The sequence below is a fragment of the Amphibalanus amphitrite genome, unplaced genomic scaffold, assembly GCF_019059575.1.
Source record: "Amphibalanus amphitrite isolate SeventyFive unplaced genomic scaffold, NRLGWU_Aamphi_draft 000857F_arrow, whole genome shotgun sequence".
Taxonomy (NCBI): domain Eukaryota; kingdom Metazoa; phylum Arthropoda; class Thecostraca; order Balanomorpha; family Balanidae; genus Amphibalanus; species Amphibalanus amphitrite.
The window spans coordinates 295,866-313,022 of record NW_024882351.1 but is presented as its reverse complement, the minus strand read 5'-3'; the positions used below and the strand labels follow the sequence as shown (position 1 = coordinate 313,022).

At 47.0% G+C, this 17,157-nt stretch overlaps 2 protein-coding genes across 2 annotated transcripts; both read right to left on the bottom strand.

Moving 5' to 3' along the window:
* Positions 1–1,453: 1,453 nt before the first annotated feature.
* LOC122367196 (probable ATP-dependent RNA helicase pitchoune) lies at positions 1,454–6,911 on the bottom strand. Its single transcript, XM_043340088.1, has 5 exons — positions 6,508–6,911; positions 5,046–5,258; positions 2,518–2,648; positions 1,919–2,057; positions 1,454–1,605 (listed from the first exon to the last, which is right to left on the bottom strand). Exons 1-5 carry the CDS (start codon positions 6,593–6,595, stop codon positions 1,454–1,456), a joined length of 723 nt encoding a protein of 240 aa, XP_043196023.1. The 5' UTR covers positions 6,596–6,911.
* Positions 6,912–7,529: 618 nt separating this feature from the next.
* Positions 7,530–15,859, bottom strand: LOC122367205 (deoxyribose-phosphate aldolase-like). The gene is made up of 6 exons (XM_043340106.1): positions 15,710–15,859; positions 15,008–15,157; positions 12,851–13,045; positions 12,444–12,577; positions 10,493–10,649; positions 7,530–8,944 (listed from the first exon to the last, which is right to left on the bottom strand). Exons 1-6 carry the CDS (start codon positions 15,735–15,737, stop codon positions 8,652–8,654), a joined length of 957 nt encoding a protein of 318 aa, XP_043196041.1. The 5' UTR covers positions 15,738–15,859; the 3' UTR covers positions 7,530–8,651.
* Between the last annotated feature and the right edge of the window lie 1,298 nt (positions 15,860–17,157).

Genomic DNA, 17,157 nt, shown 5'->3' with positions numbered 1-17,157 from the left:
CTCTCTCTCTCTCTCTCTCTCTCTTCTCTCTCTCTCTCTCTCTCTCCCCACGGCCGGCCTCTGGCCACCGATACGGCAATGTGTTCGACGAATGCATCTGACGCGCGCCGCGCCTCCGCCTCCTATTTATGAGGAAGTCGTAAATAATTACATAGCGCGTCGATGCATGAACAGTGTGCAGACCGGCGTCTCGCGCCGACGCCATACACGTAAATCGCGCGAGCGCCGGCAGATGGGTGGACTCATCAGTATTCGGAGTGGTACGCCCCTCCAGGGCGGAGCCACGGCAGAGGGGAGGGAGAGAGAAGGGTACTACGCCCCAGATATTGGAGGCCCCGCCCCGTGGGAATGTGATGCTACATCGAGCAGCGATTATCAATGTTCACGTATCATGAGAGTGTGTATAAATTGGTGAGGCGCTGGAATTTACACGCCAAATTATGTCGATGTATAGTTCATGGAAGTCACGTTACTTTCCACGCCAAACGAGCTGGGAGCATCCACTATCATGAAACATTTCCACACGATCCAATAACACTCTTCAAAATATCTCGCAATAAATCCCTCATCGAGTGCCGACGGCTATTTAGGAGCCGGCGCCGGTGACAGAACTAGTCAGCTGCTGTCGAACCGGTGATCTATTCTGAAAGCTGTCGGCAGCCAGAGTCAGCAGCACTTTCGAACCAATCAACAGACGGATGAGCACCGCCAGTGGCCAGCAGTCCAGTAAAACCGCCGCTCAATCACATGAGCGGCACGACTGGCGCCATCTGTTATCGGCGCTGGAATAACAGCTTCTGACAGCGGCGGACAGGTGTCTCAATATTGAGCATCCATCAGAGGATCAGGAACGCATCAGATGACACGCATCAAATCAGTCAGACCGAGAGCTGCAACATGAGTATAAATAAAAGGCTTCTAAGTGATCTTCAGGACTAGGAGCAGCAACTGCAGCTCATCTGAATTGGACGAAAGTCATGCATATCTTCCGTCACAACATGAGATGCGAGATTTCAGAGAATCATCAATTGCACCGCAGGAGCACTTCACTCCGATAACATTCAAAATGCGCAGATAAATGGCGTGCAGCCCTCAAATCCACGGCACATCACGTCAAACTGGGTTCGGACGTCGAACCGACATCACAACATGCGTAAGTGAGCCAGGTTTGGAGGAACGATCGATAGCTGCCAATCAAAAACCGAACGAGCCCTTTTCATTTCAACATTTGGGTTCGCGACAGATGATAAATATTCAGGACAGTAGAGGTAGCCGCAACAAACAAATGAAAAGGCTGGTGCAAAGTTATTCAATCCTGAAAGTCTAACAATTTCACCAGTACTGAACTCTCAAAATACCCTACAACTGCAATTCGATGCATTCTAAAACGGTCATCCCCCCTCCACCATCCATCCCTCCCAGTCCCCTCCAGCCCTACCCCGTCAGCGTCCCGTTACTCACCGTTGGCCAGTTTCTGCGCCTCGGACGCCCGGTTTGTGCCGCCGATGATGAGGCCGTACGTGTGGAAATGGTGGGCCATCAGCTCCTTGAGCACGCCGAACGTCTGCATACTCAGCTCGCGGGTCGGCGATATGATGATCACGCCTGACGGTAGGAGAACAGTCAGACTGTGACCACTGACCAGTCTGAGAAAGAATTATCACTTTGGTGGGGAACGCATACTGCCTTGCTTCACAGCGGTCCAATAGCAACGGAAAACCAGCTCGATGACGATAACGTTTCGAAGGCTCATCGAATGGGGCATCTATGTGCCAAATTTCTCTGAAAAAACTTCTTCTCAGGTCCTTCGGACAAATAAGTCTACTTCCGTTTAGCCGTCAGTCGTCACGCATTCCATTCGATATACATCGGTGACTCTCCCGACTTACGATAACTCTACCGACCGGGCCGCACCTACCGGTGCCGTTCCGAGGCATGAACTTGAGTTTGAACATGAGCTCCACGGCGGGGACGAGGAAGGCCAGCGTTTTACCGGAGCCGGTCTTGGCGGCGCCCACCAGGTCCTTGCCCTCCAGCAGATGAGGAATGCAGCGAGACTGTGGAGAAATATGGAGAAAATGTGACAGCAGTTTTCATAAAACAGATTAGGTGTGCAGCGAGACTGCGGAGCCCGGAGGCACACATACAAAACGTGTGTAACAGTGATAATGAGACAATGAAACACCCACCTCAAAACTCTACCGGTAGGTATATTATGCTGGGCCGGTAAAATGCTTATTACTTCATTTAAGACCGAGAGTTTACCAAGCTTTGCGCAAGAGACAGAATGTCCAGAGCAGAAACAACAAATCCCGATGTTAATCAGCAACATAATTCGTCCAAAACGAAGCCAGAATGTTGGTAGGTACATAGTTTTGCATCTACTGCATAAATGTAAAGAGAAAGGACCAAATGCAAGCCAGACCGGACAAATGCAGCTGAACGGGAGCCACAACTTGTACTCTGTCACAGCAGACAGTGGAGTCAGACAATGACCTGAGACTGCCTCCCACTCACCTGAATGGGGGTCATGTGTGTGAAGGTCATTTCTTTGATGGCGCGCAGTGTGAACTCACATACTCTGTCCTTCAGTGAGTCAAATGAGGTGTCCTCCACTGGATTTACACCCATCCATGATGCACCAGGTACTGAAAATGTAGATGCAGATTAAAAATATGACATGAATTCTTTGCAACAAGGCTCATACTTATCATTTAGTGTGAAAGCCATGAAACCACAAAGACTAATTACAAATTCTTAACCCTAGAACGCCTAGGGGGGGGGGGGGTTGTGTCAACCCCCCCCCCCCCCTGAGGTTTTTTCGAAGTGCACGCTAAACGGCTTGTCGTAGCGGGCTGAAATTTTCAATACCCTCTGGGGCAACCTTTGCGCATCTTTTGCCGAAAAAAAATTGATCGGGTCATGTCAGGTCACGGAGTTATGACGTCATAAGAGGTACAGCCTCCGGCCGGATTTTCACAAACTGAGTGCCAACGCCCGAGGTTTCCTGCCGGTGGTACGGACATCGGTTGATGGATCGTGATGAAACTTCCCATGCATGTTGGGGCAAGTATTGGCTATCATATGGTATAAGAAATTTGACCGGGTCAGGTCAGGTCACGGAGCTATGACGTCACAAGAGGAACAGCGTCCGGTACTACACCTTTTTGCGTTGTTCGATGGCCAATCGTCATAACCACTTCGGCATCAGTTTGGACAAGCGTCATTCAGCATAACCCATCGGCGATGTGCATCACTGTTTGACGGTCGGCAAAACAGGCTGGACTCCATTTAACCATTCTGCATAACTCTTTGTCATTGAGCACAATGTTCGTCATAGGCAAAACACTTTGTCATATTGTCATAATGCTTCGACATTTCACAAAATGGTTAGTCGATGTGCAAAATTCATCGGTACTGTGCGTAAACAATGACTGTTGATTTAAAACTTTCGTCAATGATCAAAATGTCAATGATGTAGTGCTTATCTAGCCATATTCAATGTTTAACGTTAATCACGCATTCAGGGATGAGGCTTATGACAGTTCCAGCGCAATTTGCAACCAATTAACTATTGGATTCCCGATTCCGAAAAAGGCAGTTATACGATAGCTACGAGGAGACTGCCGGCGCCATACCGAGTAGGCACGTAGATTCTTGAGCGTCGGACTCCAAGCAATTCGATACAAACCACGAAGTCGGCCGTCATTATCGCGTCACTGCCCGTGCGATGTCATGGGACAACGCCTCGGGCGGCCGCGCCGGTCGGACTCGCGAGGGAATGGCTGACAGATGGCGAGCCGGGCCCTGCCGGCCGGACACCTTGGTGTTTGGGGCGGCGCTGACTTATCCAGCCTGTTGCCTGTTCCTTGGTGTTTGAGGCGGGGTTAACTTATCCAGCCTGTTGCTCTGTTGCCTGTCCATTTTTCAATCAGCCGATAACATGTCAGCTACGTCCATCTACATTGTACCTATAACGCTACCGATTTTTATGTGGATCAATGGTCTGCGAGTTTCGCCACCTTTGCCTCGCACTGCACTGTATAAACGTGGTCATATTTGTGCTTTTCTGTAAAGGGGCGATCTGTTTTTAGTTTTGAGTTTTGACGAAATGTTATGAGGAATGCCGAAATTAGCATGGGGATGTTTTGGTGAACGACGAAGGGATATTAACGAATGACGAAGCATTTATCCAAATCGTCAAAGGTTTTGCCGGAACTCAATCAGTTATGGCGAATAGCGAAGGTAATACCAACTGACGAACTGTGGAGTGGGATCAGCATTCCGTTTTGCCCATACGCTGAAGGTTTTGCCGGAATGCCTCTCACTGGCGCCACCTATGTGCTGATCGGACGAATGGGTTTTGCTGATTGGCCATCGAACAACGCAAAAAGGAGTATTTTTGAAAAGCGCCCCGAACCACTATTTTGCTAATTCTTGTCACCTCAATGGGAATATGCAGCAATATTAGCTTCTATAGGGAGCAAATGGACCTCCCAAATCCAAAAATACAATCAGATTTCAAAATTTAAATTTTGATTTTTCGAATTTCTGCCGCCGACTGTGACCTTGCCGACTTCCGGCGCTCCCAACGCGCCATTTTTAGAGCTAGGGAAACGAAATACATACCAAACGATAGAGAATTGATCAAGGAACACGATAGTGAAGGTTTCAAGTCGATATCTCCCACCGTTTTGCCGCAATCGCCGCCGAAAGTTGAAAAAAAAAGTCTATTTTTCCGAAAATTTGACCTTTGACCGGTCAAAAGTAGGTCAAATGTTGACCTAGGACCAAAAATATACCACCAATCGCGAGATCTCGTTGAGAGCAATCCGTTGGTTTTTCCGCTAAGCTCTACGACCTTCCGTTTCGAAACGCCAGGGGGGGTCGTAACAACCCCCCCCCCCCCTGGTCGTTCGTGTTATGAGAAATGGCCTGGTCGTGTGAGGGTTAATTGGAACTGGATGATTGTGAATAATTCATCTGCTGCCTACTAATTCAATAAAAAATGTCTATGCATGTGACAGCAGCACATGTATTCCAACCTGAGGGGGTGGCAGTGGGGACTGGCTCAGCAGCTGCCTCTTCTGCATTTTCCCCTGCAGTCTGTTTCTTTTTCTTCTTTTTCTTTTTACTAGCCACCTCCTCTGTGTGCTGCTCCTCAGTCTGTTCAGTGTCAGCTCCTGTGTCGTCCTCAGTGTCGGCCTGTGCCTCCTCCGCAGCCGAACCAGACTCATTGGCGGCAGCTTCTGCTTCCTCTGAAAACAACATGAAACAGTGTGTGTTTAGCTGCATTAAACTAAAACAAACAAGCCTGAAAGAGGTAAGGAACATCAAGAGATTGTCATCCAGTTCTAACCGTCACATTTCAGCCAGATAAATTTTTAATAGGAATTAAAATTGAATAGGCCTGTTCTCATACAACTTTCACCCTTTTCTTTCCTCTACGGCATGCATGATAAAGTGAAAAAAATGGAAACAGCACCTCATGTTGCATCTAAAAAATCACTGAGCCAATGCTGATGCCCATTACTACCAAGATTGGAAATTATTCCTGTATGACTATTAACTGTTACCGTAAACCGGGGTGACAATGATACCCGGGGTGACTTTGATCATAGACCAATTTTGGGCCTCAAATGAGCAATTAGCTGATGTGAACTGTATTTTCTATGCCAATAGTTAAATAAAGCAATGAAGCATTATATCAGACGCTTTGTGTCCCAGTTAGAATAATCATGTTCATGTCACAGCTTGTTTTTTTGTTGTCATTGGCATGAAGTATAAATTCGCTAGCATCTCCAGCAAAAATAATGGTAAAGATGAGAAAGACCCAGATAAAGAAAGAGAAAGGAAAGGCTTAGATACCGATGATGGAGGATGAGCATTGAGCTGCTCTATTTCAGTGGTAATTGGAGCGTCAATGGGAAGTGAAAAAGACAATCAGCTGGGAGGGGCATCAACAGTGTGGCAAGTGGTCCCACAGCCACCAGCAGACAAAGTGTGATGTAGAACAGGTAGCCTGTGGCTTAGGACATCTGTGACTGTTACTTAATCTTGAAGTAAGAGGTTAAAGTAGCTAATTTTGCTGCTTATAGCTCTGTAATGTCAGTTTAGACCCAGAGCATGCAACTTTATTTTGATACCTCAATGATTCATAGTTTTACTGTAAAATGTGTGAGTTTTTGTCAAGCAAAGCCTTTGATTTTATTCAAAACATGTAATTTTATCACATAAGCCCCTTCTGAGGGCTCCTATGGCACACATAAGGTGATTTTAATGTAGTGATCATAGTCACCCCGACGTCTGGGTGAGAATGATCAATTTTTTGGTAAAAAATAAAATATTTATGATAAATTTCAAGGCATTTATTGTACTCAGTTAGATAGAGAATTGTCCAATTGGTATGATGAAACAGTTTCCAGAGTGAAATCTCAAGTGATATACAAGATATTGTACCAAACTGGTCAAAAGTGATACAAAGTCACCCCGGTTTACGGTACCCACCTGCTGCCTTCAGCTTCATCAACTTTTCCAACTTCTTCTTTTTCTTCTTGTTGAGCTTTTTATTCAACGCTTCCTCGTGGATAGCCATGGCTGCAGCTCAACAGCTCCAAAGCTATTTAACTTGGCAGATTACAATGGACAACAGCTTACAGCATTGGTATGAACAGCAAAAAGATTCCAATGGTGAATGGACTCCGATGCAAATGGAGATTGATCCCGTTCACGGCTTAATGTTAAGCCTATTCCAAATAAAACTTAAGTGCCGCGAGCCGTCTACAACAATTAGATATCAATATAATAACGCCACTCCACTCCGACACATTCACGGAATAATTGTTTCTCTTTGACCACATGGGAAATTTCCGCATGGCATGGTTGCTGGTATACAATAGCCATATTGTATTTAGTGCGTGATAATTGCCTCAACTTGCAAAAGGAAATCCGTAGCTAAATGAAATTGAGTCCAGACATTTAAAGCCATGTAAAGAAAAGAGATAAAAACTGCTGTGATAAAACAAATAAATATCTAAGCCAACAACAAGTAGATGAGGCCAACTTGAGGCCAACATCAAAGCCATCTACAGAGCCAGCATCATTTTTACAACTTTTGGCCTTTCAGTGAGGATCCGCGAAACGGGAGACGACCAAGTCAACCGAGGCGATCTGAACATTGAGCAAGCCGCTTCCCAGGCCGTCCTACACCTACATCGTGATTGTGCGGTGATATGCATCCCGGTGGTAGTGATTACCCTAGTGGTTATAGATCAGTGGCTGTGATGGTGTTACAGGATATGCAGATGAAACTGATCAGCGGCGCCATCGCGCTTGATGGGCGGTAGAGGATAGGGCGGTATTCACATGGCCTCATGATGCGCCATCTCATCCATGATAGCTACCTTGTCAGATGCTCACATATGAGCCAATCACCTCTGACAAGAGTGGCTGGGCCCCTATCAGCCTTTCGCAGAACAGAAGACTTAATTAAGCACTGACCAGTGACCAGCCCAAGGTGAAATACGACGTTAGGATCGCGAGCGTGTATTTGCTGAGTGTTTTGTGCACTATATTAGCCTGTGAATATCACATCCCAAGGACGATTACTCCATCGCCGCGTCTAAAAAGTACAGCTACGAATCCCGTTTGGCACAGAGCATACAAAATGCAAATAAACGCCCGATGAAAAGGATCACATAAGGCGTACTTACATCACTACAAAACAAAAAGTAGTCTTTTTTCGCGGTATAACGTACTCTATGTCTCACGATGTTAGTATCAAATCGCCTTAATACCAACCGCTAGCGTCCGCGCAACAGGAATGCACTGTTTTTTGTCCGGCCGAAAATCCCTGCATCTATTGCACAATGATATACAGAGGAGCGGCCGGCCTGCACCGGCCGATCCCGCGGCACGACGGCCTTCAGCGAGCGCGGCACGAGAGCCCCCGAGTCACGCAGCCAGTTCACGGGACGGCGCACAATGCACATGGAACAGGGCCCTGTCAGCCCTACCAGTTGAAAAAGACAAGACAGGAAGGTCTGAACGGAGGCGCTTGGATGGTACGAGGTTTCGAAGCCGTAATATGTCAGTATAGCGATACTTGAGAAACTGGTTACTGGAATACGTCGAACTCGCGGAATGTCGATACATTCTGCCACATAAACGTTCCCGGCAGTCGGCAAAGGCAGTGCACAGCAAGCAGGCCGGAGCCACACCCACATCGTCACACAATTGCACAGATTGCTGTCAACACATTGCACATCTATAATTGCAGCTACCAGCAGATTATTGTTCCCAGAGATATAGCTTATTTTGATATACGCTAATTGCACTACGTTACAAGGCCCCAGCGGCCACCTGCCTAATGTACCCATAGACGGATAGCTACAGCCAGCAAGGCTGGCAAATAATGCCACCAGTAGCAATCCTAACCGCAGCTAGAGCCCAAGCAACGCTCTACCGTGGTACAAGCCGCCCCCCATCTGTGGATCTACCCTTCAGCTACCAGCGCCCTCTTCTCTGCACCTTATCGCTGAGTTTGTCCGAGCCAAGCAGTCTGTTCCAGCTCCTCACTCGTACCCTGCCTCTGTGTGTTCACCCACAGAGCTCCCCGTGTCGCCATGGACGCTGTCTCTCTCCCTCCGCTCCTAGGCCATGGGCAGCTCGGCAGCGGCGGCGTATCGGCCGAACGCGTGGTGGAACAGCTGCCTCTCGATGTCGCCCAGCAGGCTGGAGGCGCCGATCCTGAACATGGTGCTGTTGAGCCAGGCGTTCCCCAGCTCCTCCTTCATCAGGATCAGCCAGACGAGACTGTCCTTGGCCGAGCGGATCCCGCCGGCCGGTTTGAAGCCCACCCGGTACCCGGTACGCTCGTGGTAGGCGCGGATGGCGCGGCACATGACCACCCCGACGGGCAGGATGGCGTTCACACCCTCCTTGCCTGCGGGGCGAGACGGGACGGCAGTCAGGGCGGTGGCTTCTTCACTCATCAGCACTTTACTCATTAGGTATTAAAGTAAGCAAGGTCCTAGAGGCACATCAGCGTTGCCCGACTCTAGTAATAGCCATATTTAATTCTTAGCAACTACAGCTTGATTTATTGTCATTCAGAGAAAACACCTGGACAATGGCGTTTGCTGAAAACATGACGTGCCAGCTAATGAGACATTATTGAAGGATCATGAAACCAAAATAAATGCTAATTGGGATTTGTGTTTCAGGGTGGAAGCTGTAAATCAACAAATCCCTAAAAATATCAATAAAATACCTTAGACTTATGAACAGTATCCCGTTATTTGCATGCTGCATTGTTACAAAATACAATGCGCAATAGCATATCACATACCCGTAGGTACACTGAATTTACATGCAGCTCAAGACTCCTCACGCAGGGAAAAATTCCGGTACAGGAACATCAACACTCCCTGACCCCTATTCGTACGCTCCCGCTGTTCCGAGTAGTGACTGGTACGGCGGAGGTCAGCCCCCAGTCTCCCGTTCCCGAGAATCTGGCAGTCCGGGCAGTACCCTGAGGTCGAACGGGCACATGATCTCGCCGGGAATGCAAGTTTACACAAATAACACGCCGCTCCTAATACTGACTAATGGCCGGTTCGGCTTTGGCAGCGGATTACCGGCTGGCAGTTTTGTGTCGGCTGCCAGATTACAAAGGTTACCAGGTGTGCCTACTATTGGTGCCAATCGGAATTTCTTTTCTTGGAATTCCAATTTTTGTCCAATTCCAATTTGGAATTTGGACGGAATTCTTAACATTTTTTGGAAATTAATCGGAACACAAGGCCTTTAAAATTTAAAATTTTAAAACGGAGGCCTTTAAAACGCTTTTAAACACTTTTAAAATTTACGCAAAAAATGCAAAAATCGTTAAAAATTGGAATAGCGCCCGCTTTGGACAAAATTGGAAATTTACTTGGCAATTTCTTGGAATTGGATCGGAATTGGAATTGAAATTTCATGAAATTGGCACCACTAGTGCCTACCCCCAAACGATTGACAAACACACCCGTAATGAGGGGGCGCCGTGACCGCACGATTCGCAGAGAACATCAACAGTTATGTAACATTCAGACGAAGGTGATGCGCACAAAAATGGATTATCCTTCAATGCTATTTCAAATTTATGAATTAAGCAATCATCATAAGGAAATGACATGCCTGAAAAAGAAATCACAGTAATCGGTTAAAGAGACTTGTAAAAAAGAACATCATAATTGTTCGAGGCTTCGGTGTTTGATGATTTTATGATCCTCAAATAAACCATCAAAATTGAAAACTGAGAGCGTTCTATACCGTTGGTGAACACCGAACAATAGAAAAATACGTCAGGGGTCCAGATGATAAAAAGATCCTAAAATGGGACACATTTTGTCACAGCATATGCCCTCCTCGCCACGTGAATACCACACCCAAGGCCCTATACCACACCTAAAACCGCCCCACCCCCCCCCCCTCCCCGCCGCTCCCTCACCGGTGGAGGTTTTGATAAAGTCGGCGCCAGCCATCATGCAGACCAGCGAGGCCTTGTAGACGTTGGCCAGCGATCCCAGCTCGCCCACCGCCAGGATCGTCTTCATATGAGCGTCTCCGCAGGCCTCGCGCATCAGTTTGACCTCGTCATACACGGTCTGAGAGGACAGAGGGTTCACAGTCAGCCAAAGACAGTGTCACCACAGTCACCACAGGCCTCGCGCATCAGTCTGACCTCGTCATACAGGGCCTGAGGGAATGCGGCGGTCACAGCAGCGGTCATAATGACGTCTCAGACGAACGCAGTAAACGGTGATAGGACAGAATACCAAGCTTGCCGGACCGTGACACGCCCGATTTCAATGCTACCCGCGAGAGGCGGAGCATGATTTTCATGTGTATTACACGGTGTTTTATGAATACTATTTTGTGTTCCTGAAATAACGCATAACTTCATGAAGAAACAGTGTCTCAGCTAACTAGTCGGACCTCGTCTGGGACAAGAACAGATGGGACCGATAGATGGGGTTCGGGTGTTCCCGATGAAGAAAATCATGCTCGAAACTCATGAAAATCATGGAAAACATGCTCGCAGCTCCGGTATTCCGAATGTCCAAAAGCCACTGTGAGCAAAAACGAATTAATTTCAGACAAGTCGGCAAACGATAGGTAAATTAAGCTTAATTTGACGGAGCCAATCTCGTTTTACATCCGAGTGTCAGGATTCGAGGGATGGGTTCCATAGCAAAGCATTCATGGCTTCAGCGAAGTCTACAAGCAAGAAATGTGGCATGGCCATTGGAAATAATGTGAAATGAAGCAACACGTATCCGCGGTTGAACAGCGATAATTCACAGGTAATAAAACGCTACAGCCTACAAGTGTTTCATCTAAACTGTTTCACCAATCATAATAATCTGAGCACTGTAACACGAGCTAAGGTGCTCAGAGCTTCACAGGCAGTTCAGCAAACTGCAATGGTTGCGGAGAAGGTCATCGTAGCGGTTTCATGTAGGTACAACATGCTTTATGGAATGCGACAGGTCTAACGCCACTAAGTCAAAAATGAAGGACCACGGCACTAAAAGTGGACAATGGAGCTTAGTTAACACGCGTTAACAACCCACCATGGAAGCCAAACCAGTTCACATCCTTTGCAACGAACAAGGTCAAAAGCCCAAATGACTAATAGAAAAGACACTCGCAAAAAGGCGACTCGAAATGTCAAGAACGCTTACAAGGGACCAGGGTAGTCCCGAAACGAGCGCAATTATGTAGAAACACAAAAGGTCTGCAGAAAAATATTGAATGTGGCTGTTTAAACGTAGGAAGTGGAACAAATTTAGAAGCTGATTTTCCACCGTGTAACAGAAAATGCGACGCGCTATTTTCAAAAACTACCGACGTCAATGGCTTTCAGCCATTTAGCACAAGGAAGTGCAGTTCAGCATTAAGCCTCATTTTGTAAGTCACGTCAGGCTTCGAGTTTCTTCGCGTTCGGAACGACATACAGCGGAGCACCACAATCGACGCATGCCAGTGCTCCCCGATATCGCTTCGGATCACAGGTGAGCCACAAATACAATAAAGGATAAAATAGGCAACTCCGGGGCGTCCGGGCGATATTTACAATTAGATAGAGCAGCGTAATAGTGTCGATATTTTCAGTTGGGCATAAATGGACTAGACAAAGGTGAAGAAGAGGGTGGAAAAATCATAGGGCACATGCCTAAGCAAAGCACAGCGAGGCGGCTTACTAGTGTTCGGGGCGCACGAGGCTAAGAGGAAACGATTACGATGGTGAGAGAGGAAGTCGAGAAAGAGAGAAAAGAGAGAAGAGGAAGAGGGATAGAGAGAGACAGCAGAGAGAAAGAGGAGTGATGAGAAACAGACAGACAGACATAAATCCAGACAGACGGACGGAGAATCTGGATAGCACACGGCTCACCCACCTTCCAGTCGCCGCAGAGCGCCCTCTCACGGTTGATGACGATGTCGATCTCGGCCGCTCCGTCCGCCACGGCCAGCCGGATCTCCTCCAGACGGGTCTTCAGGGAGTACTGACCCGACGGGAACCCGGTGGCCACTGCCAGTGAGGGTAGGGGTGTTAGGGTCACAGTGGGGGGGGGGGGGTGGGCGGTATGGGCACGGAGGAACTACCAACAGACGGCTCAGACGCCTGTCAGACGAAAATGCTCACAGACTGAGCTTGTCATAAGTCACCATGAATTTGAGATGAAACACACTAGTCACTACATAGGAGAATCAACAATCTCACCGACAAGCCTACTCAACTCAAATATATCGTACCCCACTCCTTCACCACGAGTGACTCACTCCCCCCAGCCTCCCCTCTCACCGGCGGCCACCGGGATGTGTGCGGCGCCGATCTTCTTCAGCGCGGCCACCGCGTCCGGCACGCGGCTCGGGTAGACACAGACGGCGCCGCACGTCACGCCCAGCTCCTGGACGCCCAGCGCCGAGACTATGTCGCCGCGCACCGGCCGCGCCGCCTTGTGGCACAGACGCATCACATTGGCCGCAGTGTCGTCACCTGAAGGAGGGGGGAGGGTGAAGGCACAGGTGAAGTGATAGTGCGAGGTGGAAGGTAGGAGGGATAAAATGAGGGCGTTGTGTAGTGTTTGCTATCGTTACGTACATTCAGTGGAGTGGGTTAGATTCTAGTAAAGGTACTCAGTTGGTTGGTTACCACGGAAACTGTCGATATCGTGCGATTTGCGCAACGTAATAGAAATAAAGGCATGTGACAGGGTAAGGAAAATTTTAACGGTTTACAGGATATACTTTATAGAAATCCGTCCCAGGAATGACCGAAAACATCCCAGATATTAAAATAACGCCAACAATGCAATTCAGCATTCAGGGAAATGTCAAATGGCATCGGTAGGCCTCACTAAACCACTTACTAGGAATCCCGGATATTGTTACAAACAGGTGCAGCGGGAAAGTTTTCGAAAAACGAACGTCTTATCGGTGTAGTTTCAAACACGACACCGACCAGGCAAATTGTCCCAGGCCGTTCCATTCACGTTCCGTTGAAATACCACCGCGAGGACTTTCACTGCACCTCACCGCACTTGGCACGTGAACGGTGGGTGCTCATGACGACGGGAAAGCTCACCGATCGGCGAGGACTTATCACAGTGCGCTCAACTGAGAGTACGTCCGAGGCCTAGATTCCGCAGTAACGCAAAATAACAGCTCAGCATAGCGACATCTATAACAACCTGAATGTTAAAGAGGACAGTCCAATCCTGATAATGGTCCGGGAGGAGCGGCATCCAATCCAGCTTGTTTTCGAATTCAAAATAAAAAATGCATTCATTTTATCACACTGTCCTATGTTAGTTGCCCATTGAGTGGGCATATCCTTAAGGGAACCACTTTCATGGCTCAACAAATAGCACAAATATCATATCGATTAAGTTTTCTGGACGACAGCCGGCCGAGTAACATAGTGCGACCAATATATGTACAACACTTCAGTTACGATCACAATGCGACATAACGGTGCACAAACAACACATTCGCCGATGATTTTTAGCGGGATCATACAATTCACCCGTCAGTCATTCGTCGCCAGAACTCGGATCGTAATCAAACCACCATATCGGCGATTCAAAGGCGATATTGCGCAATATCAGAAGACGTTACCCGTTCTTTTCCGCCAAAACGAGGTAAAGGCTAGCATAATAGAGACCGATTTTCGAGAAAGCAGCTTCAGCCTTTGAAAGACATGCAAGTCGAAACGGATTACGAACGATGTGGTTTCGGTACTGGGAACCTATTACCCAGGTCACTGAGGGGAACGGAGACAAAAATCAGCGACGATCTTTGATGGATTGACTGCACCGATTGTATTGTGCCACACCAGCTGTAACCTGTAGGTTATATTATAGGCATGCCTCAAGAAGTGGAATATGTGCAATGTGGATCACGCATGCGTCCTTCGAAGAGCTTGCGGACGACTGGACACGGTAACAGATTGATCGTTTTTCAATATAAAATGAAAAACTAATGCTTATCACAAACTTTACCACAATTTATGCTGGGAGGGACTGTTGAAGTGGATATTGCCAACATGTATTACTCTGCAATATGAATGAAGGTGAAAACTCTTCTTCTCGCCAGCAGCAAACATTTTTGGCTTCTATAAAACTAATGCACAGCTAACACTTAAATTTTCAACAACTTTAAGCTCGGTAGTTAATTATGCTCGATAAGTTCAACTTGGAATAACCTACCAGGCTATTGTCTTGCATCCAGTTCCATCAATCAGAAAGTAGCAATGTTCACAATACTCATCAGGATCTGTGGTGGGGAGAGAGCTGAAAGTTGAAACTTGGGAGGGCACTCACCTCACCTGCGAGAGCTGTGACCATACCGAGCGTTGTGAGGATACAGACCTTAGAGTTGCCAGGATACAGACCTGGGAGATTTGTAGCGAGGACACTAGCCTGCAAGAGCATAGAGCATTCGTGACACTGACACTGACCTGAGAGAGTTGTGAGGTCAATGCAGGAGATGGCTCTGAGCAGCCAGGCTGCCTGCCACTCCTTCTTGACAGTGCGCTTGGTGCCCATGGTGTCTGCTCGCCTTTTCACGGCCGGAAGGTCCACAATCACAGAGTTCACCCATGCCAGATCTGATTGGCACATAGAAAACATTATTACATGGAAAGAGGCTCATAATGATTCTAGCAAAGGTTGTCTGCACACCATTAAAACATTCTTTTGGCATGATAACATTTCTAGTCATCAAGCTTCAGCAAAATAATGAACTCATGATGAAATATACATTTATGATTCACAAGTAAAGGGAAAATTAAAAATAAGGAAATTGTGGAAGAATTGAATGAAATTTGAAAAGTCATCATTTTGAATTATAATTGCATTTAGGAAACAACCAGTGAGAAAAAACAGTTCAAGAGGCTGACATAACCTGATGCTTTCATTGCAATTGTCATTAGTTGGAGCAGACACACTATGAATTCTGAACCCATTAAAAGTATAATAGCAATGCATCATTTCTTAAGGAAGCTGAATGACAAGTACCATGCATTAAAATACAATTCCTTGCATTATAAGTACATTAACCACTACATTGAACTTATGCAAAGGCTAGGGCTGAGGCACTTCAACTTGAACACGTCGTATTTTGAGTTCCATTGAGAGCTTACTTTTTAGTTCTCACTTACCGAGCTCACATCCAGGATTCCTTTCCATTGTTGACGTTGAATTCGCTTATTTTGTTATCTGAAAAGGAAAATATAATTACTTTTAACACTCAGACTAAACTGAAACGGATGTCAACACATTGAGGGAGAAATTGAAATGCAACGCGAGAGAAAAAGGAAGGCACGCCCCCTTTGCGCCACTTCTGTAAAGCTTCCATATTCCTAAATGCTACCATATCTATCTATCTTTTCCTGCTTTTCCTCTAAATTTATTTCCGTAGTGTTTTCAGTAGACGGCTGGTGACCATGGGCTGGACGGGCAGGGCTGGACGAACGAACCCAGGGTATACGAACCAGCGAACTACTGAATCAGGCGCTTCAGCGTCACTGCTTTCTTCCGGTTTGAGGGCCACGGAGTGACTGTTGACAAGTGGTGTTGCCGACTAAAAGCCCCCATTTCGATGAAACCATTGTCTATTGACGAGGTACCTAAATAGCCCGTCGCAAACCAATATACCTACCTATCATAATACCAGAAAAACACCTTTGGTTTAAAAGATACAGTAGCTACCCGCGTTTTTTTCTATGAAGGATGGCACGGCTTTGGGGCCTCCTGTCAGAGGATACATTACGCACGACCGATACACCGGCGAGCTCGCATGACGTGGGCTAGGTCCGTCAGATGAGGTCACCGGTATGTGTGTCACTGTCAGGTGGACAGAGGGAAAACACCGCGCGTGAAATACGCCGCCTTCCCACCCGCAGGCGCCAGCTGCCAGTGTCGGGACTCGGGTGTCTCATCTGAACGGACCGCACAAGGCCGTCGGAACCGAGCACCAAGGACGTGCTGAGGGGGGGGGGGGGGGGGATGAATCACCTGGGAGTGATGAGGAAAGTCACATCAGATCAGCTCACACCGTTCAGACGACGCGAATGGTGCCACAGCTAGGACACAAGACTACCAGACCCGACCGGTACCCGACACCTAAGCAACTAGATGATAGATATATCTTTGCTCAATGTCGCTCGATATTATTTGACATTTCTATCGTACGATGATCAATCACGTTTAATAGCAGGTGTTTCCTCATGGCTGCCCAAATCTCAACGATCTATTTATCCGCACCACGCATAGGCTAAGTGAAAGAAAAAGGTGGGTACCTAAAAAGCAAAAAGGTAATCATTGTTATTTAATTGCAGTGCTTTCCGCGATAACTAATTTTCGTACCTGCAATAACGATAAAACGATAAGTAAGGTTTGCGATAACGATAGACGATAAACGATAATAATTTTCAAAAAATTAACAGCGATAGCGATAAAACGATAAAACGATAACGGTACCTAATTGTTTTTTAACAGCGATAACGAAACGATAAACGATAAAACGATAACGATAATTATTTCTAACAGCAATAACGAAACGATAATCGATACAACGATGACGATAATTGTTTTTTTTTTACAGCGA

Bases quoted from the DNA above. Each gene is read 5' to 3' on its own strand.
- LOC122367196 (XM_043340088.1), bottom strand. From the start codon at position 6,595: ATGGCTATCCACGAGGAAGCGTTGAATAAAAAGCTCAACAAGAAGAAA. The intron at 5,259-6,507 runs GTGGGTACCGTA...TGTTGTTTTCAG, and splicing joins GATGAAGCTGAAGGCAGCAG to AGGAAGCAGAAGCTGCCGCC. The intron at 2,058-2,517 runs GTGAGTGGGAGG...ATTTCTCCACAG, and splicing joins CACACATGACCCCCATTCAG to TCTCGCTGCATTCCTCATCT.
- LOC122367205 (XM_043340106.1), bottom strand. From the start codon at position 15,737: ATGGAAAGGAATCCTGGATGTGAGCTCG. The intron at 12,578-12,850 runs GTGAGAGGGGAG...CCTCACTGGCAG, and splicing joins ACACATCCCGGTGGCCGCCG to TGGCCACCGGGTTCCCGTCG. The intron at 10,650-12,443 runs GTGGGTGAGCCG...CTGTCCTCTCAG, and splicing joins CGCTCTGCGGCGACTGGAAG to ACCGTGTATGACGAGGTCAA.